The following is a 24,931-nucleotide window of genomic DNA, read 5'->3' on the forward strand; positions in this document are numbered from 1 at the left end:
TCAGAGGAGGAAGCACACAGGAGCCAGTAACAATCCTTTAAAAATGTAAGTAGTGCAGTGTCTTTTCGTTGCTTTTTCTTTTAATGGAGACTGGATAAGAATTTGAGGCAGGATAGTCACAGGGAAGACACAGGCAACATTGACAGAGCAGCTACTTTTAAAGATCACAAAATGGCTCCAGCAGGCAGAAGGAATGTCAGTGACCACCTGGGATATTTTGCCTGTGATGCTGAAAGGCGCAAGTGTCACACCCCTCACCACTTTATACAAAGCAAGCATTTTAACAAATAATAACTGTGCCAGGTGGGGGGCATTATCTTCCCCCAGGAACAAGATACAGCACACAAACGATGCTGGGGAAACATCGCTGCAACATTAGCATAACATGCAAGCTTAGAAAGTGGGACTTTGAGAAAGAAATATGTGTTTATTGGGAGAGAGGATTGAGGAAGACATCTATCCGCCCCCCCCCTGCAGGCCAAATGTAGCAGCTGAATGAGCCTAGATCATGGATAGGCAAACTAAGGCCCAGGGGCCGGCCCAATCGCCTTCTAAATCTGGCCCACGGACGGTCCGGGAATTAGCGTGTTTTTACATGAGTAGAATGTGTGCTTTTATTTAAAATGCATCTCTGGGGTATTTGTGGGGCATAGGAATTTGTTCATCCCACCCCCAAAAAATATAGTCCTGCCCCCCAGGGACAGTGTCTGAGGGACAGTGGACCAGCTCCTTGCTGAAAAAGTTTGCTGACCCCGCTTTAGATAGATGCAAGAATCTTCACAACGAATGTATGTGGATGAAGGAGCTTCTTATTCTTCCAAGACAGACAATTTGCATTGCTAAGAATAGATTCCTTTCAAGCCATCTTCCTCCTCAGCAGGCTGTGCTGCCTATCAGTTTTCTCTTTTCATAGGCACACAGTTCCCCTCACACAGGTCACTTGGGCAAATTCCAGGATGCTATTTAAAGTGAAAGTCCCAGTATTTCATTAGCCTGAACACACTTGGTAAGCCTGTGATCTTTGACACCTTACAGAACAGGAATAATTTTATCGTACATCCACACCATTTTTTATTTTAACTCAGGCCCAGAATACCACAAGGTATATACCAGCCGCCTTCTCTCAACTGTTCCTGTGCAACAAGCTAAGAGCCTAGACTCACAATGATATAACCTATTCTACAGGTGTTAGGACTCGGGGATAACATGGCCAGGCATGTGTTTCAGACAGGAAATGTCTGAGCTTTCCAATTAAAAGTTAATTGTCTTTGTCATTAACAGGCTCCCTCTGTTCATTTCCCCTGAAATTTGCTCAGCACTAGATCTTCCTTAATAAGCAATAAACACATAGCAGGGCACGCTGGTAGAATCAGATTTATGGGATTAGAAATGGCTTTTAATACCTTCATCATAATCTTTTAATTTAGAGCAGACTCCAAATCAAATCGGCCTCACTTTCTACAATGAATGATAATTTATTTAGGGTTTTAGCCATGACAGTGGTTCTATGAAAGATAAATTCTTAAAGCAAAAATAATACTAATTATTCACCAACCTCACCTGTTGTTTTTTTTCCAAGCAGGCATTTACATCGGAATGAACTGTGACATCTTCCCCCAAAGTAGTCTTACTTTCATAACAGTTCCTTCCACAAAAAAATTCAGAGCCACGCTGTTTGTCTTACATCCATCCCATGAGGCAGGTTAGGCTGAGAAATGGGGTCTTGCTTGCCCAGAGCGATCCAATAAGCTCTTCAGCACAGGTTGACTTAAAGTGCTATTTCAAAGACTGAACGATGGAGAGATAAGAGAAGCATGCCGCCTTCCATAAGCACATGTTGCAGAGGCATTGGTCAAACCCATTTTCTTTGTCCAAACATGTGCATTAAAGCACCCACCGTAAGGTGCAGGATGTAGATGCACACTTAAAATGTCCAAGCACTTCTGACTGAGCTACAAATCCCACAGCTAAACTATGGGGTTCACCTCCACAAGATGCGAAGATGACCACCAATTTAGACAACTTTAAAGGGGTTTTAGATCAATTCATGGGAGGTATCGATGGCTACTTATCATGATGGCTATGGTACCTACAAGATCAGAGAAACCATGCCTGTGTCCCAGTTGCTCAGAAACAACTATATTACTAGTGGACTCCCCAGAGGCATCTGATTGGCCATTATGGGATGCATGATATTGGACCAGATGCAGGATATTGGTTTGATCCAGCAGAGCTCTTCTTATACAACTAGACTTCCTACATTCAGATTGTCCTCTAAATCAATGCACTGCACTGGTTGCAAGGATTATTTCACATATTATGCAAAGGCAAGCACTGGTTAGTCAATGGGGACCACAGCCAATCACCACTTCCTGCCTAGTGTACCTGTTTGATGCAGGCATTTGCTAACTTATTTGTCATTCATCTATATAGCTGTAAAAACGAAAATGTGTGAAGTGGCTGTTAGCATACATCAGATGGTTGGGAAGTGTGGAAATCTGTGGTATCGGTCACCAATTTGAAATTCATTTTAGGCATCCAGAACTGATTCAGTTAACAATGCAGTTTTCACAATGTCTCCTTCTGCAAGATTCATCTGACAACACAACTCATGCTATACTCAGGAAGAATACAAAGCCCCAGACAATGAAGTGCTGTGGAGTATACAACACAGAACCACATTACTCTCTGGCCTCTCTTGTTTCAGCTCAGGTCTGGTTAGTGGAGGCCATTAAAAGGAAAAGGTTGATACACTGGGGAAGATCTGTTTGAATTGCTTTCCCAGGGATTACATCAAACTAATCTGAAGCAAAGTGTAAGAGTGCTTTGAAGAACCTATCTATAACATGACTGAAGACAAGGACTGCAAGACAGAGACGTATCTTATCTAGGACACGCTTTCTCTCAAGGGGTATGGGTCAGACTTTCACTCACATGTGATTTACACAGATCTCTGCAAAAGCTCCTTTTACCATAGCAGTTGTGAAGCGATAAAGCCGATTAACTCTCCCAGCACTGAGCAGACCAGCTCACTTTAAGCAGCCTGCACCTTTCCTTATATCAGAGCTGGAGTGAAAAGATTGGCATCAGCACCATCTGGTGGACTTGGAAATATAAAATACTCAGAAGCAAATCGCAACATCATATGCAACCTATCAATAGCAGATCAGGGTAAGAGGCAATGGTGTGCCTCTTTGGAGGCAGTGATTTTGATATTCTTAAGACTGCAATACTCTGGAAAAGAGGTTTTGATGCCTACCTTTACATAGTGCAACAGACCACGTCCCAGTTCACAGAGTTTGTCCAATCTAAAGAGCATATTGCAGACATTTCCAACTGCTAGCAGTTCTTCTTCCTTCCATCTCAATCCCTTTGCCCGTTACCACCAGACAAAAGTTCCAAAAGAGCCAGGTGGAACGGGCAGGGACTTTAAACATAATTACACTTGAAGAAACTCAAAGAAGGCAAAACCAAATCCAGAAGTCCAGGGCTTTCTCTTCCCCGTGAATTGGTTCACTTCTCCTGTGTCCCTCTTTGCAAGCCAACTGATTCTTTTTTATCAAAATGAAAAGGGAGGTAGAGAAGGTTTCTCAAGGGAAGTGACAATGTCTCAGCTTAATTAATGCAGGGCTGTTGCCAAAATTTTAAAAAAAAATCTTTTCTGAACATTGTTTTCTATATCATGCTTGGAACCCAGAATTTAGAGCAATAAATCAAAACAAGGACATCTATGGTAGAGCTCAGGAGTCACAAAGAAGGAGCTGGTATGAGAATGCCATTCCAGGTTCAGTTCCCTTCCTCTCCCTCCCTCCACCCATGGCTACAAGAGTTTACAAGAGTTCTTCAAGATAAGATTAATGTCCGTGATGTGTGGTTCTGTTTCAACACGCCCAAGACCTGTCGAGCTTTGTCTTGCATGATCAGCTGGTCTTTAGAACCACCACAAGCCACTGTTTTCCAAGCACTGGACATCTAAGGAAGAGAAGAGAAGAGAAAGTAAGCACACTTTGGGGGAAAGCTTCTTGATGCAATTTTGTATATTAGCCTCTCACTCAGGAGTCAGAATTGGCTCAGGTGAACCCATAGGGAAGCATTTGTAAAAAGTTGAGAATGAGTCCCCGAACTTCTCACTGACCATTGATGTGCTACAAACAATTTAAATGCACAGAGGACTAGTAATTTTGGGGGGTGGGGGGGATTTACTTGAAAGGCTGCAGTGGGTTTAAGCCATGTAATGTATACTGTCCCAGGGCTGTATCCAACATGGTAGTTTTGTTAGAGCAGAGTTTCCCCAAAGTTGAGTCTCCAGCTGTTATTGGACTACAACTCCTATCATTCCTAACTAGCAGGACCAGTGGTTAGGGATGATGGGAACTGTAGTCCAAAAACAGCTGGAGGCCCAAGTCTGGGAAACGCTGCAAGGGCTTTTCACTTCACAATGGAGCTTCCCCTCCATCTCCTCTCCCCGCATGCCCCCTAAATCCTTTAAGAACATAAGAGCCTGCTGGATCAGGCCAGTGGCCCATCTAGTCCAGCATCCTGTTCCCACAGTGGCCAACCAGATGCCTGTGGGAAGCGTGTGAGCAAGGACACTCTGCCCACCTGTGATTCGCAGCAGCTGGTATTCAGAGGCATAGTGCCTCTGGCAGTGGAGGCTGAACATAGCCATCAATAGACTTGACCTCTATGGATTTCTCTAATCCTCTTGTAAAGCCATACAATTCCATGGGTATCGCTGCCTCCAGTGGGAAGCAATTCCATAGTTTTAACTGTTCTGGGAGTTCCTGCAACCTTGCAGAACAGATCAGGGTAGGGCACTAGGGATGAATAAGTTCTGCTGTGCAAACTGAAATTCTTACATTAATGGAACTGCTTTGTTGGATACGTTGCCCTGTACTGATAGCCCTAATTGTGTGTTTCTTGGGAGCCCAAGTTCCAATAGCCACATTCACTTGCCCACCCCATCCCCACCCCACCAAAGGCATGATTTTAGACACCAGTGCTGTATCTCTTCCTTCGCTGTTTCCAAAGCAGGCTTTTTGTTGTTATAAGGCTGCATACTTTACGCACACAAACACACACAATCTGATTTCTCAAAAGCAATCCTGAATTCTGAACAAACTGCACGATTTCTTCAAAGAAGGAAGTTCACTCATTTTGTATCATATTTTCAGAGGCACAGCCTGCCAGGCAAGGAGTTGTACAGCTTACTCAAGTGTTGAACAGGGTGAGAGTTGGGATAGGGAAGCAGGAGGGGGCACGCAGTGTTCAAGTGCATACTCTTAACAGGCTGAGGTCCCAAATTCAGCCCCAAACATCTCCAGCTAAAAAGGACCCTCAGATAAAAGGAATAAATGGATTGACCATGTATAAGGCAACTTCCTACATTCCTAAGACCCATTCCCTGAATATTATGCATTAACTGCTGTAGCAATGCCAGGAAAGATTAATGACTGAAAATCTCAAGACCATTAAAAATAAGTCAGTCAGGTGACTGGGCAAAACCACATTCGCAGAATGACAACCACAATTGCATCTGGCGGTGGTCACCTGTGGTTAACCCCAGTGGCACCACTCCAAAAAGCAGGGAACCCGAAGACTCATACTGCTGGAGTCAGTGTCACAATTGGTGCCACAAGTTATCGATTTGCTGTGAAATTTCAGGTGCCTCACCACAAACTTTTAAGCAGCTTCTATGCCCATCAATTCAAGAAAACAACTTTTCAGCAAGGTTAGAAGGAGGCTCACACAAAATACCATGGTAAATAATATTGCTGGAACCTGGGACTAGAGTATAATCTCTCTCCCCAACCCCACTTGATTCTTTATCAACAGAATTTTGTTTTAAAAACTCGGCCCACTTATTTATAACCTAGATTCTGGGCTCAAATTTCAGTGAGTCTACTCTGAGTAGACTCATTGAACACCACCCTCCATAGAAGAAGAAGAAGAGGAGTTTGGATTTGATATCCCGCTTTATCACTACCCAAAGGAGTCTCAAAGCGGCTAACATTCTCCTTTCCCTTCCTCCCCCACAACAAATACTCTGTGAGGTGAGTGGGGCTGAGAGACTTCAGAGAAGTGTGACTAGCCCAAGGTCACCCAGCAGCTGCATGTGGAGGAGCGGAGACGCAAACCCGGTTCCCTAGATTACGGATCTACTGCTCTTAACCACTACACTACTCTGGCTCACATATGTGATCTTGTTTTAAGCTTGTACACAACAATATGCGAAATAGTGACTAAGCAGACTCTAGTCAAATGATGGAAAAATTAACCATCACAACTCTTCATAAACTCCACAATGGACCTTAATTCATTTAAGAAATGCAAAATCATTAACATGTGTACAACCATGTTGCCTGGCACTTGAGCATGGCACAACATTCACAAAGCTCATGGAGATGGCAGGTTCTGGTACTGCAAGTCTCTCAAAACCCCATAACTGTGGCACCTGCCCAAGTTTCCCCAATGGACTATGCTTACCAGAGGAGGTGGTCTGAATTTGCTTTGGATTCTCTTGGAAGACGGGGCCTTCTCTGCCTTCACATGCACAAACCCCCTGTTGAGCAAGCTGCTGTCATTCCTGCTGCTTGACAAAGAGAGGTTTAGGGACTGCGGAAGGAAGTTCACAGGCTGCAATCAACCAAAGGGAAAAACGAAAGTTACAACCAATGGCATTGCTGAGATTTCTCTCCCAAATCCTCTTTTTAGAAAAAGGAGGCGGTGGCAGGCAAAGAAGCAAATATTTAATGTAATCAAGTTTCTCTTATCTTTCACGGTGCAAGTTTCCTAGAGAAAAAGAGGACTTTGTAATCAATCACTGGGGCAGCGATCAGAACAATAAGCCTGATAGCCTAATGCTGTGCAGTCTAGCATCATATTCGGCAGTGGCTCTCCGTGACTAAGAAACTCCGTAACTATTACTGTGGAGTAATGGAAAAACTCAACCTTTTGGCGTTACTCCACAGTTAATTGTCATGGACACCTGCCGGCAAGGAGGTTAGGCAACACGGCTGATGGATAACAGTATTGTGCATATTGTTCCAATCGCTGCACAAATGAGTCATAGAACAAGGGCAGTTTCCCCCCCAAAAACCCCACAACCATTTACATCATGATGGAAGGGTAAGAGATAGGGTTGCCTGCTGGTCACAGAAAACAGTAGCTTCTACAGACTCCCAATGGTTTCAACTTTCTCGTCACAATGCGTGTGGAGAAATACTTGAACATTTTTGGCAGGTTAGAAGCTGGGTATCTTAGCAAATTGTGCTGTCTGTGTTGATTGGACTTGAGCCTGGCTCTTATACAGCCCCTTGGTAAGTCCAGGAGAGGCAGTGTGAAACTCCTCCCACACCATGTAGTGTGTCGTGTGAACAGTGGTCTGGGTAGAAGAGGAATGGTGGCCACAGGAAACTGCAGCTCCAGGATGTTTTCAGAGCAGGAGCAACATAATCTGCTGGAGCACCAGGATAATGGACAGACCTTTCTTGCTCCAGCAAGCGAACAAGGCGAAAAACAAGGTTTTCAAGTTTTACAGTGGAAATCAGGAGGAAAATAATTGAGCAGAATACTGTCCTTGGATGGGGTTCCTGAAACGTGCTTGCAATTTATTTGCAAGGTTGCTTCCATTTTAATTAAAAGCTAAAGGTTGCAATTCAGCAGGCTAAAGTGCTTTTGTTAAATCTCAGTGTTTTAAGAAGTTTAACCTGTACAATCAGGAGTACTGCGTTCGATGGAGCATATTCCCAGGTAATTCTGCACAGGACTAAAGTCATGCAACTCCAACATGCTAACCACTACACCTGCCTTTGCCAGCTCACTATCCTATGACTGATAGCTGACCCTAATAAGCTGGGGAGGTTTTTGTTTCTGTTTTGTTTTTTTAAAGTATCTCAGGATTCTGTTAGCAGGCCTGTTGCCCAAGTCTACCCAGTGAATTCATGAACAAGCTGGAGCAGCCAGGTCTCCCATCCTCCAAGAATCATAAATGTGAAAGTCAACATTGTGTAAATGTTACACAAATGAGAGGGTGTATTGAACTCTAACACTTCAGAGTTCATCTTATTTGGGGGTGGGGAGAGCAATATTTTTTTAAAAAATCTGACTCACCAACCTAGAAGTTATATGCAAGTGTTTTCAATGACAAGGGAGCATTCAATATAAAATGGCCTACTTGGTCTTAAGTGGTACAAATCCAAAATTCCAATCCCTGCTTCTATGAAATGTGCAGTATGCTTCTGAAGATGTTTAAACTATAATTGCTTAAGCACACAACCAGGATTAAATATAACTGATCTCAATGGGATATGTATTTATGAGAAAACACGCATATATACACAAATCAGAAGCACACAAAACAAGTTCCACCTAAGGGCACAGTTGGGCAACAATGCATATGGATTCATCAGAGGTTGCCAACACAACATTGCAGATGTTGCTGGACTCCAGACTCCTATCAGCCCCGGCCAAAATGGCCAATGATCAGGAATAATGTGAATTGTAGTTCAAAAGACCTGGAAGGCATCATATTTGTTGTTGTTGTTTAGTCGTGTCCGACCCTTCGTGACCCCATGGACCAGAGCACGCCAGGCACTTCTGTCTTCCACTGCCTCCCGCAGTTTGGTCAGATTCATGCTGGTAGCTTCGAGAACACTGTCCAACCATCTCGTCCTCTGTCGTCCCCTTCTCCTTGTGCCCTCCATCTTTCCCAACATCAGGGTCTTTTCCAGGGAGTCTTCTCTTCTCATGAGGTGGCCAAAGTATTGGAGCCTCAGCTTCAGGATCTGTCCTTCCAGTGAGCACTCAGGGCTGATTTCCTTAAGAATGGATAGGTTTGATCTTCTTGCAGTCCATGGGACTCTCAAGAGTCTCCTCCAGCACCAGAATTCAAAAGCATCAATTCTTTAGCGGCATCATATTAGCTGCCCCTTACTATAGATGTTAACATAATACAGTGATACCTTGGTTCCTGAACTGCTTAGTTGTGGAACAAATCGGCTCCCGGATGCTGCAAACCCAGAAGTGTGTATCCCAGTTTGTGAACATTTTTCGGAAGCCGAACATCTGACACTGCTTCTGCTTGAATGCAGGAAGCTCCTGCAGCCAATCGGAAGCCGCACCTTGGTTTTTGAACAGTTTCAGGAGTCAAACGGACACTCGGAATGGATTAAGTTCAAGAACCAAGGTTCCACTGTAAACATGTCACAAGGAAACGGGTTGGCTTTACCAACTTCCAATGTGTCCTTTTTTTCAGCACCATTCCTAGATTTGCTTCATCTTATTCTCTCTCTCTCTCTCTCTCTCTCTCTCTCTCTCTCTCTCTCTCTCTCGCATTTCCCCCCATTTCCCCACTTCTTATGAGCCAATCGCCCAGCAGATTTTTACCACCCTTTTTACCTGCAACAACCTGAGCCTCTCATCGGCAGACTGCCACGGCATGGTTGCTAAAAGCATGGGCCAAATGCAGCCTTGCTGCGACTCTACAGAGGTTAACCGTTTTATAGCATGCATGAGAAAAGCTGTAGCCTGCCGGTTTGCACTGGTGCACAAGTGCACCCCGTTAGCAAGCAAAACATTGATTATTGTATCAGAATTAATGAGGGTCAAACATTCAGCAATTGTTTTTAAAAGCCATATGGGATTTGTCTCGATTAAAAACAAACCTAGATTTCCAAGGCAATTCATTAGTGTGGACAGGCAAGTCACTAACATGCCTCTTGCAGAAATGAGTGCCACCAAGGGTGGCCTCACAAGGAAACAGCTCATTTGAATTCCCAGATTCTAGTACTGAAGGCACTTGCAATGCACTAAGCAAATGTCTCTGAAATGAGTCAGCCTGGCTGCTCCCACCTGTTAGCGAAGTCAAAGTAGAAATCCCTGGGGTCCTAATGAGCTGCTGGTTCCACCTCCCCTTTACTACACTTTCCTTGCTTCTGGCTGATTTTTTTTTAGTAATCCTTGGCATCTCCAGTGTTTGCCCTTTCTTTTCCCCTAGCAACCAGAATGCAGTGTTCCTGTGGTAGTGTCATCTGAGATCAGGTACTCCCTAGAACTTGTTTTCTGTGAATAAGTGTGGGTGAATGTTCAAGAATCCTCTCCTTAAAGGGAAAATCTAAGTTGTGGAAACTCTGCAAATAGGCTTAGACTGTGCAGAAGCTAAAGACCAGGCCCTCTTTAAGAATTCACTTTGGTTTGGGATTGGCATTGGAGAAAACAGGGTTCTTGTGCCTTTCACAGTTGTACTCCTTATGCTGGTCTGTGACCATAATAAAGTTCATTCATTCATTCACAGTTGTACTTTCCACAATCCAGAAAAGGAAGAGCAATTATGACTGTACAGTGGTACCTTGGGTTAAATATGCTTCAGGTTACAGACTCCGCTAACCCAGAAATAGTGCTTCAGGTTAAGAACTTTGCTTCAGGATGAGAACAGAAATTGTGCTCTGGCGGCGCAGCAGCAGCAGGAGGCTGCTAAAGTGGTGCTTCAGGTTAAGAACGGACCTCCAGAACGAATTAAGTACTTAACCTGAGGTACCACTGTACTCTCTTAATTCTGTGTTATGTCATGTCCCCAAAGCAGCCATTCTTTTCGTTGACACCCTCACTACTGTCTCAAAATTCAAAATGTGCCCACTGGTCCACACTTTTGGGCAATCAAAGCCCTGTACGGCCTACTTTGAAGCAGCTCTTGAAAATCTTCAACAGATGTTTTTTCTCTGACCGACTGCAAGGAATTCAACTTAAGACATTTTGTATTCAAATGCACTACCACTGAGCTATGGCCTGCCTCAGTGCATATCCATTGCCACAAAAAAAATATGGAGGCATCCAAAAGCCAAACTAGACGAGACGCAACAAAAGTGCCTTGTCTAGTTTGTTCCTCACTGAAATACACCCAAGGGTGGGGAGCAGAATTGATTCAGGTAGCGCTGGTGCAGAATGGGGGACTTAACCCTCTTTCCAATCAAAATGGCAATCTTGTATTTTGTGGGAAGCATCCACTTCTCTAATGAAATCTGCTGTCCACTATGGTTACATTCTGGCAAAGGTAATACAAACCCCTGTCAGATATTTGTCCCAAGTCTCATGTAGTTTGGCCTGTTCCAAGCTTTTTAATTCAGAACCACGAGGACCAGATACTTGTGGTTTTTAAAAATGATCTTAAAGAGTTTCTAGTTACTAAATCTACTCCCCACTATCACCACCACCCATCTGATTACGACTCACCTGAGATCTTTTGAAGCAAACAGGTTTGGCCGTGGTGGAAACTGTCAGCTTCAAGTCTTCATCCACAATATCAAGGGCTAAAGATTTCCTGACCTTCTTAATGGGACTCCTGTGCATCTGGAAAGACAAGAGAAGAATATTTAAGACCCAACAAAAAAACAGAAGGCAACAATTTGGGGATGCATTGTATATTAATTTTAGAACAAAGGGAAAGCTTCATGGGGCACCAGTAAGTTATGGAGAATGAATTCATTTGAGCACACTTGACAACTGTCAGGAAGACTCCATACTCTCTGCAGTTACATAGGAACAAAGGAATCTGCCTTCTACAAAGTCAGACAACTGCTTCATCTAATGTAGGACTATCTACACCAGAGGTGAGGAACCTTCCGCCCTCCAGATGCTGCTGGACTACAACTCCCATCATCCCTGACCGTTGACCACGCTCATTGAGAATGATGGGAGTTGTAATCTGGCAACATCCGGAGGGCCACAGGTTCCCCAGCCCAGACTGAGTGGCTGTGGCTCTCCAGAGTTTCAGACAGGAGTCTCTTCATGCCTTATGTAGATATGTGAGTGATTAAATGTGGGCCCTTCTGCGTGAAAGTCAGGGCACACTGAGCTACAGCCTTTCACCAAAACAATGTACAAACTGGCAGACCACATACATGCATTGGCTGTCATGACTGCAGCACCGGGGAAGTACAGAGCTGGCTTCAAACCGCCAGTGCAATACCGCCGGTGCAAAGCTGAATTTGCTAGCTGCAATGCCTATGGACAAAATATCATGCCTGGGAAAGAGAATCTGCTGTGGTCCACAATGAATGTCTTATTACCAGTTTTTAAAGATGCTGCAGCACACTTTATTTTGGGGGGGGGGGGTGCAGCCAACACTGTTAGCAAATGCTCAGCATTCTGGATGCATCAAATTCCTGCAGAACCCTAATGGTCCCAATGACCCAGCCTGTTCTTACATACTTGAGCAGATATCTCACTTATCCAGTACTGGTCCTCATGTAGTCATAATAGCTCTAGACACATGCAAGAGGGAGCTCTCAGAAGGCTTGGAGCAACTCTGCAGTTTGCAGATGTACCAAAAGTATTTAGAAACTATATAGTCCTTGAGAGGAACCCACCTACTCCCGAGAAAAACACCTCAATGAGGAGTTAGCCTGCTCAATGAGCACTGAATGCCGACTGAAGGTTTGATGAGCAGGGGATGAAACCCTAAAGAGAACCACTCCACACTGCACCGTTTTCCTGCAGATCATTCTTGTACAATATACTTACACCCTGTTTCCTCTTCTGTCTCTCTGGCTTCACATCATCTTCTATGATCAGCTCAATACCAGCCTCGCTCCGTAGTACTTCTTTCAAATCCTCTTCCAGGTTAGGCGTTTGAGGCTGGCGTTAGGGATGCAGGAGAAAGAGAAAAATTTGCACTTCCAGACTTTCCATCATGAACAAGATATGTGATCAGTACATGTAGCACAGGCCAAGAACATAAAATTGTTTCGTAGCCACTGTGCAGATCTCCATCATAGATAAAGGCTCTTTCTGGTAGTGCACAAAAGTCTGTGTCTCTAAGCTGGCTCTTAGCTAACCTGACCTGGAAGGACTCACATGGCACACTTCTCTTAGGACTAATGTTTCCCCAAGAACACCTACATGCTCAAAGACAGCAGCAAAGCCCAGCATGCAGCTTTGAGGAAAGAGCTGTGCGTCTGAAACACTGCAAGAGCCTTAGAACTATTGGAGCACAATAGCCTCCGGATATTTATCCTCCTTACGAAGAACCTAAAAAAGGTGGCAAGATCAATAACCTTATTACACAGCTTGACTGATATGGCATCCATAGCCATTTAGGGAAAAGACATCTAAAAATAAGGAAATTGCACGATTCCTTAATAGAGAAAAATACAATAAAATACCAGCCTTAAAGTGCTTGGGCTTGCTGAGAGCCGTAATGAAACTGAAAGCTGCTGTTTTGGACCTACTTTGTTAACCTATTAAAAAAAAAAATCAACATTGTTCAGACAAGCAGAACACCATCTCACAGGCCAAAAAACCTGACAGGTTGAATCTAGCCTACAGTCTAGAAATCTGCTCTTTTAATTTTCATGTGAAGCATCATTTCATTCTATACTAATGTAAGGATATTTCTGCTGAATGCTGGCTTGGTGTTTTTGCTTAAGATGGGGGACTTGGTCCAGAATTATAGCACTGTGGTCCCAGCAGTAGAAGTACATTGGGATGCAATACAGGTAGGATGCACAAAACAGCTATAATAATAATAATAAATAATAATAATTTGTTATTTATACCCCGCCCATCTGGCTGGGTCCCCCCAGCCACTCTGGGCGGCTTCCAACAAAACACTAAAATACAATAACCTGTTAAACATTAAAAGCTTCCCTAAACAGGGCTGCCTTTAGAGGTCTTCTAAAAGTTTGGTACAGCACGCGCGTGCGCGCACACACACACACACACACACACACACAGATACATACCAAAGGCCTAATTGGTCCGTACTTCTCCAGAGCATTCTTGAAAGGTGTGGGTGTATGAGGTGTATTGTCCGTGATGTACTTCTGATCAGGTGTCACAAATCTGAAAGCACAGAAGAGGAGAGGTTTGCTGCAGGAATTTTTAGGTCTTATAGATTTCGTAACTTGTCGATTAACTGTTGTATTCTAATTCCTCCTTGATTGTAAGCTCCCCAGACAACACTGTTACTGGGAAGCATACCAGCAATATAAACAAATATCCAAACAATTAAAAATACCAGCTCACATGCTCTTCCTTGAAGGAAGGTCAGTGGGATTTGCATGGAACGCACAGTGGTCTCTCATGCCCAAGACCACAACACTGTAGCTTCACTGGTGTCACTGTAGAATTAGGTCTCCAAGCACTGAACACTAGGTCCAGACATATCCATGAAGCCAACAGGATACATGCTGGAGTGAGAGTGAGGGGAAGAAAATGCTTACACCGAGTTTTTCTGAAGCAACGGTGTCTTGTCTCTGTGTAGCGGGGTAGTCACTATCACTTTCTGGCTGCACACAGGAGTGGAAGTTAAAGATGGGTTCTCAAGGTCAAGAGTGTCCTGCTTGGTCCAAAAATTCAGGAACTGCCAAAGAAAGGAAATTAGAAGAGTCAACACACATCAGCTGAATTGGATTAAGTAACGGATTGGTTTTCAAATCTATTTCAGCTTTGTGTAGCGATTCCTGAGCCCTGGATTTTACATTTTCAGTATAATATGACCAAGGACAGTTTTCCATGTTGTAAACACCTGGCCATAAGGAAGCATGGAAGGCTGTGCCTTCCTCCACCACAAGTGACTGAATCTGTAGTCAAATAGGTCCAAGAAGACCTGTAAATCATGTCTGGAGAGTGAGGGTCTAAAGCAGTCTGTGTTATCAACAAAAGTCATGCGACCAGGACACCCTGATCTTTCTTGGATAAAGGTCCTCCAAGCTGTATACTTAAATATGGAAGTGTAGGAAGAGTATCTAACATGACTTTAAAAAAAAAATACTACAAGAAAGCAGGCTGTAAAGCAAATTTTGTGTTTCTGAGTTGATTTTACCAACTCAAGTGAGCAATTTCCATATAAAAGCCATGCGAGCTCCAGTGAACCATTAATAAATGGAGGACATCACTAAAGAATAAAAGGGTGATTTGCAGAAGCTAAAATGTCATGCATGAAGGCAGCCACTGACTCACTCTTGCTGCCCTCTTTGCACCTCCATACCTGGGAAGGGGAGAATGGCAGCGTCTTGACAGGGGTGCTCTTAGGCGTCATGCTGTTGCAGGAGTCCTGGAAAGAGAGGTTGCCACTGGTCCACCCTTCTGGAACAGGCGAGAGTGCGACTTTCCTCTTCTTCTGCCGCTTAAGCACAGAAGGCGGTGTACCGAAGCTCATGTCCGTGCATGGGGAGATGGGGATGAGCTCGCCCTTGCTGCCTTTGCTCAGGTCCGAAATGGTGTGGCCATCCAAACGGTACTCTGTCACGTTCTGCGATGTGGAGGAGGGCTTGAGGGATGGTTGCCTATCTGGGCTGCTGCTGTTACTTGTAGACAGGTAGTCAGGGAGGTCAAATTGAAACAGATCACACCAACCATCTGGGTCCTGCCAGAATAGGAAGTTCAGAAAGTTTGGGAGGATAAAACTGCAGACAAAGAATGTGGCAGGGCAGAACGGGTGGCAGAATAACTTGGCATAGTAGATTTGAGCAATTATAATGCATACCAAATGCACAAGCTACGTACTGGAACCTTAGGCCTTGGATAAGGAGCAAGTTATTTTCCTGTTCAAATCCATGCAGAAAAGCTAACTTAACATCTAACTTAAGTCCTCTTGATTTGAATGGGAACTTAAGTGCAAAAAACCTGTGCCACAATCCTCCACACACTTTGCTTGAAAAATCAATACCCAACACTGGGGAAAAAGGCAGCATAGCTGGGTTTCGTTTTACATATAATGGCAGGACAGTTTTAAATTGTCTCAGTCGTAAATACTAAAAACCAGTAGTAAACTGGAGGGAGGGAAAGTGCTTCAAAGAACATTAAAGGATCCCTGCTGGATCAGACCAAACGGATATCCAATAACCATTCTGTTCCCCACAGTGGCCAATGGAAGGCTTATGGAAGGCCAGCACGCAGGACATGACTGCAACACCAACCTCCTGCTCATGTTCCCCAGCCACTTCTGAGATTGGAAGTAGCATCCAGCCACCATGACTAGTAGACACTGATAGCCTTTATCCTCCATGAATTTGCCTAACCCGCCTCTATAGTGGCTATCGCCCCATGCCATGAAGAAAAACTCCATAGTTTAACTATGTGCTGTATGAAGAAGTCCTCACTTTTGTCTGCCCTAAACCTGCCACCCCATTCAGCATCAATGGATGGCCCCACACTCATGAAAAGGGAAGAAAATTCTCTTTTGCTGCACCAAGCATAGTTTTTTCACATCTCAACTACGACCGCCCTTACTGTGCCAATTCCCTGCCGATAAGGTGGGGAGGGGATTGTTTGTGCTGCTATTTGAATGCTTTGTATTTTATTGTTAGTCACTGTTGCAGTGATGATCAACTTGAGATGTTTGTTGGCCCTATTGATATTGGTGTTTAAACTGTGTTGTAGCTCTTAGAGCAGTGGTTCCCAATTGGGGGTTTGCATAACTCACCCAGGGGGCTCACGGCACCATTCACATAACAAAAACTACCACAGAGATATCAAAATTTTCAAAAGTAGGGGGCCCAAGGCTTGGCTTTTGCAAAAAAAAAGCACTTTGATAATAGGGAACCACCGTTAGAGCATTATCTTGAAACGTTGTTATATTTTATTCTGCATGTTGCTGTGAGCTGCTTTGAGCATGGCTTTACCAAGAAGCGGCATACAGCGGTACCTCCTGTTACAAACACCTCGGGTTACAGACTCCGCTAACCTGGAAGTAGTACCTTGGGTTAAGAACTTTACCTCAGGATGAGAACAGAAATCGCGTGGCGGCAGCAGTGGGAGGCCCCATTAGCTAAAGTGGTACCTCAGGTTAAGAACAGTTTCATGTTAAAAACGGACCTCCGGAATGAATTAAGTTCATAACCAGAGGTACCAGTGTACAGTGGTACCTCAGGTTACATACGCTTCAGGTTACAGACTCCGCTAACCCAGAAATAGTGCTTCAGTGGCAGGCCCCATTAGCTAGTGGTGCTTCAGGTTAAGTACGGACCTCCGGAACGAATTAAGTACTTAACCTGAGGTACCACTGTACAAATAAACTTGATGGCGATTATGATCGTAGCAAAAAGAGCCTATGATGAGCAGAGCCTACATGCAAACTCCTCATCCCTGAACATACTACGGAAATAAACATCAATTCGCTTCTTACAGATTCGATCATGTCCAGAGCTTCTGTAATAGCTGGGGCCGTAGAGGTACACAAATAACTGCCTGCTTCGACCACCCATGTGTACTGAGATGAGCCTTCCTTCAGGTCACTGTCAGGCGCTGTGTTTTCTGATGCTCCTGCGATACTGTCGTCCGCCAGGCTTTCTGGGAGTTGCTCAGGAGGCAGCTTTGGAAGGCCAACAGATTCTTCATCCATGGCTACCTCCTGCTTTATTTCCAAGGCCTGAACAGGCCAGTCTGTCAACAAGGTTTGCTGTGGAAAGCAAATGAGGATTTGTGTGACTACTACACAACAACAATAAAAGCAAATCAAGTACACGGCTGCACTCAAAGAGCATCAAGGCTGCAAAATCAGGTACTAAAATCAGGAGCCAATGTCCAAAACAGTATTCGGCAGTGCTAAATCAGACCCTTCACAGTAAAAGCACAAAGTCATGAAACATTTCCGAAGCATCCAAAATGAGGCTGCAGTCCTAACCCCACGGACCACTTCTTGATATATGAGGATTATGTTGTTAAAGATTTATTTTGAAGCTTCGATGCCAACTCCTGTTGGATTACAAAATGCAAATGAGAAAAAGTTGAGCGGTTATGATACAAACGTTCTGCCTTCATTGATTCCAAAACCAGCATCTTGGCTACAAAGAAAACTCCTGCTTTCATCTGCCGTTTGGATCCCTGAATAAAAAATGAGTGGATTTTGCAAGATGCTTTTTACAAATGTAAAACCGAAGTTTGCAACCTTATTCCAACGTACCCCAAAAAAGGCAGATTAATTTAAGGCCATATAGAATATTGTGACACTATCATCTGGAAGCTTGCCTAAATATATTCTCTGTTTAATAACGTTTTCAGAGACATAAAAATGCTTTGCAATACCTGGCTTTCGACTTCTTGTGCAGTTTGGCTTTCCTTTCCTTCCACCTCCACCAGTAGATAGAGGGGCTTAGAGTCTTTTGCTTCGCTAAGAAAGCCTCCTGTCTCCACCTTCCTTTTGATGGTGGAATTCCAGTGGTTTTTCACAGCATTGTCTGTCCTGTAAAGTAGAAAACACAGACACATCATTGAAAAGTGAGTCACAAGAGGAGAAGCATCCTAGGAACAGACCAAGCTACCTTGGGCCAAGTCGGGCCATTGATTGGTCCATCTAGCATAATAATGTCTACACTGATTGGCAGTGATTCTCCAGAGTGCTAGACAGGGCTTTCTCCCAGCACCAGGGGTTGAACCTGGGATCTTCTGCATGCAAAGAAGATGGCCACCCACCGACCTCCTCCATTTTCTTGTTTGACAGATCCATCCCAGTATGGGACAGAAGAATGCAAAGGTCCATAAGGAACCTACCTCCCAGGCAGCAACTTCGCAATTTCGGCCCAGCGGTTCCCCAGAACCTTGTGAGCCTCACAAATGATACGGTCTTCCTCCTCTGTCCACGATGACTTTTTCACCTCCGGGTTCAGGTGGTTGTGCCAGCGTTCTCTACACTGCTTGCCCAGCCGGCCTTTCAAGTGCTTGGCTATGAGCGTCCATTGCTTTGTGCCATACTTCTTCACTAATTCAGTGACCTCATAAGGGGGAAAGGACAAATTGTTATTCACTGTGTGATCACGGTGGCAGACTCCATCCTCACTGTGCATTAAAGGGAAAAGGGAAAGGACCCCTGGACGGTTAAGTCCAGTCAAAGGCGGCTATGGGGTTGCGGCGCTCATCTCGCTTTCAGGCCGAGGGAGCCAGCGTTTGTCCATAAGACAGTCTTCCAGGTCATGTGGCCAGCATGACTAAACCACTTCTGGCACAACGAAACACTGTGACGGAAGCCAGTGCACACAGAAACTCCATTTACCTTCCCGCCGCAGCAGTACCTATTTATCTACTTGCACTGGCGTGCTTTCGAACTGCTAGGTTGGCAGTAGCTGGGACAGAGCAACAGCTCACCCCGTTGCGGGGATTCAAACCACCAACCTTCTGATCAGCAAGCCCAAGAGGCTCAGTGGTTAAGAACACAGCACCACCTGCATCCCTCTTCACTGTGCATATGTTCAACTCTATCATTCTATGATTCTACCCAGAAGAAAAATTCTTCTGAGTTCATTGCAAGGGTGTAGGATTCAACTGAATAGCTGCAGGGAGCCTGTGCATGTACAATTACATGCAAAGGTAGCTTGCAAAAGCAGAGCTCCTGACTGGGTTGAGAATATCCAATGTGTGTAGTTGTGTGTGTGTAGACTCCATGAAGCCATTTAATTGCGGGAGGGGGGTGTAGATCTCACCATCCCACACCACAGAGCTGCTCAACAGAGTTACATTGAGAAAATAATAAATTTGATTGGCAAAAAGGGTTGCTGAAAAAAATGTAAAATAAGGATGCAAAAAGGGTGAGGTATGGGGAAGTCCGAGAAAAGAGGTTTATGAAAAAGTGCTTTAAAAATTATATTTGTGTGTTTATTTGTTTTTTCTTTTTCTTTTTGATGTTCGTATGTTGTTGTTGTCTGGTCTTAAAATTTGGAAAATTAATTAAAAAAAATTTTTTTAAAAAAATACATTGAGAAAATAATATGAGCTTATTTGCTTGCTACCCTATTAATACATTGCTGTTTCACAATTCCCCAACTTAACAGCCATTAGCGTAAGGTAACTCATGTTCGATTTCTACCGAGCAACCAGAATTACCTTACCCCAAGGACAGTGCAATGGCTGCATGGAGTGTACAAACAAACGTTACCAAGTTACTAAAAGTGCAAGCCTATTTCGAAGGAACTTACTCCCTCGTAAAAACACACAGGACTGCAACCTTAGGATAGCAGCTGATGGGGGAGAGTGAAGACAGCATGGTGCTCTGTGTGTTTTTAAGGAGGATATTTAAGAATTAAATCAGCCTTACCAGAAAGCTGCTAGGGTTAGGAATCTGTACCACGGACAAATTAGACCCTGTATTTGATAGATGAAGAGTGGCAGCCAATACTGCAGAATCTTTCAAATACTGGGATTCTAGAGATATTCTACCTGCAAGATGGAATTCCAATTTCTTCAACTATAAGAGCCACATGTTGAGAAATAGTTACCTTCTGATCTTCTTGTTTCGTCCAAGGACCTTTAACCAGGACAGGGTTTAGCACCCGAAGCCAACGATATTGACACTGCTGCTCAGTGCGGTTCTATGAGCAAACGTAAATAAGTACATGCTAAAGTGAAGATTGATAAGGCAGGCATAAAGAGAAACCAAAAGTATCAGGCAGAGATATTTTTTTAAACTAGCAGCTTGATCTTTTGCAACTCTGTCGTACCCCTCTCTGCTCCAAAATACCCCACCAGCAAAACCTTCCACTCTGTTGAAAAACTCCACTTACAGGAAACTGACTTGCTAGGAACTTCCAGTCATGTCCAAACTGTGTCACCAGGGAATTCAAGAGCTCATCCTGCAAAAAAGCAAAGCCATCAGCTTTGGCACACAAGTAACATATACAGTATGTTGTTTCATTACCTAAATTATGTATTTCAGGAACAAAAGAATGGAATTTACCAAAACAGAAGTTTGTGACACCATGACATCATGAGATACAGCATGGCAAGGAAAGGAACAGAGGTTTGACCTTCAACACAGCATTCCAGCTACTTCTATGTGCCACCCAAAAAACAGAGCTGCCAGCTAGAAACTAGGCCTTGTGTTGTACTCTAAAGCAGCAAGGTGCTATAGCGGAAAGCAGGATGAACTGGGTAGCTCCATCTTATTTGTCAGGGACAGAATGCCTATTTCACAGTTGCTCCAGGAGCCTCTCCTCATGGCACAATAGCTAAGATGGTGATAAAGGATCGATCTTTAACAAGATACACACACACACACCAAGTCCATTGGTTCATATTTATCCCCACTCAGTTTGGCCAATTTGGGACAAGTAATGCTATATGTATTGCAACAATTTGACATGCAATACTTTAAGCACAGAACTTTGGCCTCCAGAGAATGTCTGGGCTTGTTTGCATTTAAAATCAAGTTTCTAGTCCTCATGAAAGTAGGGGAAGCAGCAGGAGAGAAGAGGGGAACATGGCTGGAATAGGCAAATTATGCATTCCATTCCCATTTTATTTCTTTATTGGATGCGTATACAAGGACTTCTGTAAGGATTTTCAAAGTAGCACTTATTGCATGTCAGCAAAGCATTTTCCATTCAGCTAAGCTCCCCAAGGCCACACACCCTACACATGACATACCTCTTCACGTGACCACTTGACTTTGCATCTGTTATCCCGCCGTTCAGATGCATCTGAATCTTGGTAATGCAGCTGATCTTGCTCTTCACTATTGCAAACAAAATTTAAAAGCAAATGGGAAAAGAGAGCATGTAAGTATCTTGCTTTACAGATTTTTAATTACCCCCCCCCAATACTCTACCACCGACTAGAATCTCCAGCCCATACCTCAGAACACATTAAAACAATACAAAGGAGAAAGATAGGTAGGTAGATAAAAAGAAATACTTAAACTTCCTTCATTGTGTACACTGCATCTGCTGGTTTGCTACTGGGACAGGTTCAAGGCACTTGTGGTAATTCACAATGTCCTAAACAACTTGGGGACAAAGTAGTTGAAGGACTGGACTCCTTATGCTCTACCTTGATCTCCAAGATCTTCTGCACCCATGAGGTTCAGCTGAACTTCACTGGGGCTGAGGCTTTAGTGTGGCAGGCCCTGCCCTATAGAATTTGCTACCAGCAGAATCACAGAACTATAGAATTGGAGAGTTGGTCCAACCCCTACAATGCAGGAATCTTTTTGCCCAACTTGGGGCTCGAACCCAGTACCCTGAGATCAAGAGTCTGAGCTATCGATCCTTCAGCAGTAACCACCCAGGCCTGCTTTTAGGTAACTTCTGAAAACTGTACTATTGTTTGGACAGGCCGCTGCAACATGAATTTCCCCTTTTACCCAACCAGTACTGATGTTTTTGACTGTTTTTACTGTAACTTTTGTACCTTTATGGAAAGGATGGATTACAAACACTTCAATAAATAAAATAAAAATAAGTGGCCTTAAGCATGTGCCCTCATAAGACATTTAGTGGGACTTACTAGAAAGTAAGGAGAGTTCAGAATTGCAGCTTTAGACGGAAATAAAAGTTTAAGAAACAGAGAAGAACAAGCAGTGGGGGAGAAGGCTTCATATATAATTTCATATGTTATTTCAAAACCACTGATTCCGTTTGCAAATCCGGCTGCTGTCCTGATATTTGGAATTGTCTCCCTCTGGAGACTTACCAAAGTACACAACATTGTTATTCCAACATATTTTTGGTAGTCAGAGTTTTGATAGAACAGTCACCTATATGACTCGCCCAAGTCCTCAAGATCAAGTGGGATATACACCCAACCAAATAAACTAAATTAAAACACCACCGCTATGGCTAGGTAAAAACATCATCCAATCTCTCAGCCAGTTAGAATATTCATGAATATTTTTACTGAAGGATTCAAAAAGATCCCTGCACAAATATTCCTAGTGGGCAAAGCGGCTTAGGCCAGAGCTGGGAAGTTCAAGACCCTCAGATGTTGTTGGGCTACAACTCCCTCACTCCTGACCATTGGCCTCGCTGGCTGGGGTTAATGGGAACTGGAAGCCAACCCACGTCCTTGGGCCACAGGTTCCACATCCCTAAGGTAAAGGTAAAGGGACCCCTGACCATTAGGTCCAGTCGTGACCTACTCTGTGGTTGCGGCGCTCATCTCACTTTATTGGCCGACGGAGCCGGTGTACAGCTACCGGGTCATGTGGCCTGCATGACCAAGCTGCTTCTGGCGAACCAGAGCAGCGCACAGAGACGCCGTTTACCTTCCCGCTGGAGCGGTACCTATTTATCTACTTGCACTTTGACGTGCTTTCGAACTGCTAGGTTGGCAGGAGCAGGGACCGAGCAACGGGAGCTCACCCCGTCACCGGGATTCGAACTGCCAATCTTCTGATCGTCAAGTCCTAGGCTCTGTGGTTTAACCCACAGTGCCACCCGCGTCCCTAGTTTGGCCCAAAAGCAGGCATCTAGGCCACTTACATGTGCAGTGCTTATTTAGTGTTAGACTAGACCAGGGTCCAAATTCCCCCTCAACCATGATGGTTGGTCTCCCAACCTAATGCACCTCACAGGTAACTTGCTGTGTGGCTCAACAGGGAAAGGGGAGATCCATGCACACCATTTTAAACACCTTGGGGAAAATGTGAGCTATAAACGCAACACCAAATAATATAAGTAATGCCATGCTGTCTTTCACACATTGTTGTTGTTGTTGTTTAGTCGTGTCCGACTCTTCGTGACTCCATGGACCAGAGCACGCCAGGCACTCCTGTCTTACACTGCCTCCCGCAGCTTGGTCAAACTCACAGCAACCTAAATGGCCAGAACATTCCCAGCAGTCTCCTCACAGATACAGTGTGTCTACTCAGAAGTAAGCGCTATTGAATTCAGTGGGGCCTACCGCCCAGTAAAGTGAGTTTAGGATGCAGCCATAAGCCATGACTTTTTCACAGCTTTCCCAACTACCCCCACCTGGTAGCTGGATGGACCTGGCAGTCCTCATATAACAACCATTAGGTCCACCATCCAGGCAATCCCAATTCAAGTCTTTGCCAGCTCGTTATCAGTTCCTCTCCTTGCTTTAGCACCACAAGGCCTCTAAACAAGATCTGGGGGGAGGGGGGTCCCGCTCCAGACTGTGGCCCACGATCCCTTTCATAACTGAACTGCTCTTCCTTGCAGAAGGATCAGCTTAATACTAATAATAATGATGAAAAAAGGAGAAAATAGATCACTAGGGAAAGCAGAGTGACGCTCTTCCTTTCCCCCTCCCGCACCGCTTGGCGCAAAAAAGAGCCAAGTTCCTCTCCCCGCCCTTGCAAATTCACGCGGGCCATTTTAAGCACCTTTAAAGCAGCTTTAAGCAGTTTACTCCCTTTCAGATCGCGGCAAATAAATCATCCGCGATATAATTTAACTGATCTATCCCTGTGCATGCTCCACTACCGTGGACGGTGAGTCAATCAGTTGGGGGGGAGGGGGGAAGGGTGCGGGGAGAGGAGAGAAAGGAAAAGAAAACAGGCGGGGAACGGATTTCCCACCACCTTTCCAACCCATCCTAAACGATGGCTCCAAAAACAGCTGCAATATTCTCTTTTCCCGCCCCAAATGCAACTCACCAGCGAGCCCTGCGAGACATCCTGCCTTTTCCCCCTCTGCGTTCAAATCATGCGATGGCCAAAAATAATAAAAAAACAAAACTTCCAAAACAACAGAAAAGGCTACCAGAACTTGGAGGGGGGTTGGGGAGACGAATGCCGCTAAAGGACCCCCTCTGAATAGCGCGCGCGCGCAAGCCAGGCTGCTGCTAGTGCAGCAACTGCAGCTCCGTGGCTCGCGCCCGCCCGGGACTCCGAAAAGCACTTTCCTATCTCGCGCCAACTCCGCCCCAGCCAGCCACCTTTTCCGGCGGAGTGACGCTACGCGCGCGAGGCTGACGACACACAGGGTATTCTTGGGAGGGAAAAAGAGGAGGCGGAGGAAGAAGAGGGGGAAAAAAGTGGCGCGCGCGGGCAAGTTGCAGCTTTGTATATTACAGTATCTCTCTAACTATTAGCATCCTCATAAAATTTTTATTTTCCTTTTTAAAGGAGAAAGCCGCTCCAAATCTAAGAAAGTGAAATATGGTGTTGCGACATTGCAGCAAGCAATGAAGAAACAAAAGCCAAAATGCTTACGTGGGAAATAACATGGGAACAATCGGTTTCTCCTTATTATTTCAATAG

The 24,931-nt window shown here is 44.5% G+C and overlaps 1 protein-coding gene across 2 annotated transcripts; it reads right to left on the reverse strand.

Annotated features, from left to right (window-relative positions):
* Positions 1-937: 937 nt before the first annotated feature.
* MYBL2 (MYB proto-oncogene like 2) lies at positions 938-24,568 on the reverse strand. Of its 2 annotated transcripts, none has more exons than XM_081916870.1 (14): positions 24,326-24,568; positions 21,355-21,442; positions 20,493-20,561; positions 20,208-20,300; positions 18,490-18,710; positions 18,025-18,181; positions 17,126-17,398; positions 14,987-15,364; positions 14,220-14,359; positions 13,740-13,839; positions 12,520-12,633; positions 11,230-11,346; positions 6,487-6,615; positions 938-3,972 (listed from the first exon to the last, which is right to left on the reverse strand). In XM_081916870.1, the coding sequence occupies exons 1-14, from the start codon at positions 24,343-24,345 to the stop codon at positions 3,844-3,846; spliced, it is 2,028 nt and encodes a 675-aa protein (XP_081772996.1). In that variant the 5' UTR covers positions 24,346-24,568; the 3' UTR covers positions 938-3,843. The 2 variants fall into 2 exon arrangements, with proteins under 2 accessions (XP_081772996.1, XP_081772995.1); XM_081916869.1 differs by having other exon boundaries at positions 6,487-6,636; positions 24,326-24,567.
* Positions 24,569-24,931: the final 363 nt, after the last annotated feature.

Source organism: Podarcis melisellensis, assembly GCF_964234715.1.
Source record: "Podarcis melisellensis genome assembly, chromosome: 6".
NCBI classification, from domain to species: Eukaryota; Metazoa; Chordata; class Lepidosauria; order Squamata; family Lacertidae; genus Podarcis; species Podarcis melisellensis.

Coding starts and splice junctions, on each gene's coding strand:
- MYBL2 (XM_081916869.1), bottom strand. CDS start 24,345: ATGTCTCGCAGGGCTCGCTG. Junction 17,399..18,024: donor CACAAGAAGTCGAAAGCCAG/GTATTGCAAAGC, acceptor TGCTTTCCACAG/CAAACCTTGTTGACAGACTG. Junction 15,365..17,125: donor CTCTGGACATGATCGAATCT/GTAAGAAGCGAA, acceptor CTATTCTGGCAG/GACCCAGATGGTTGGTGTGA.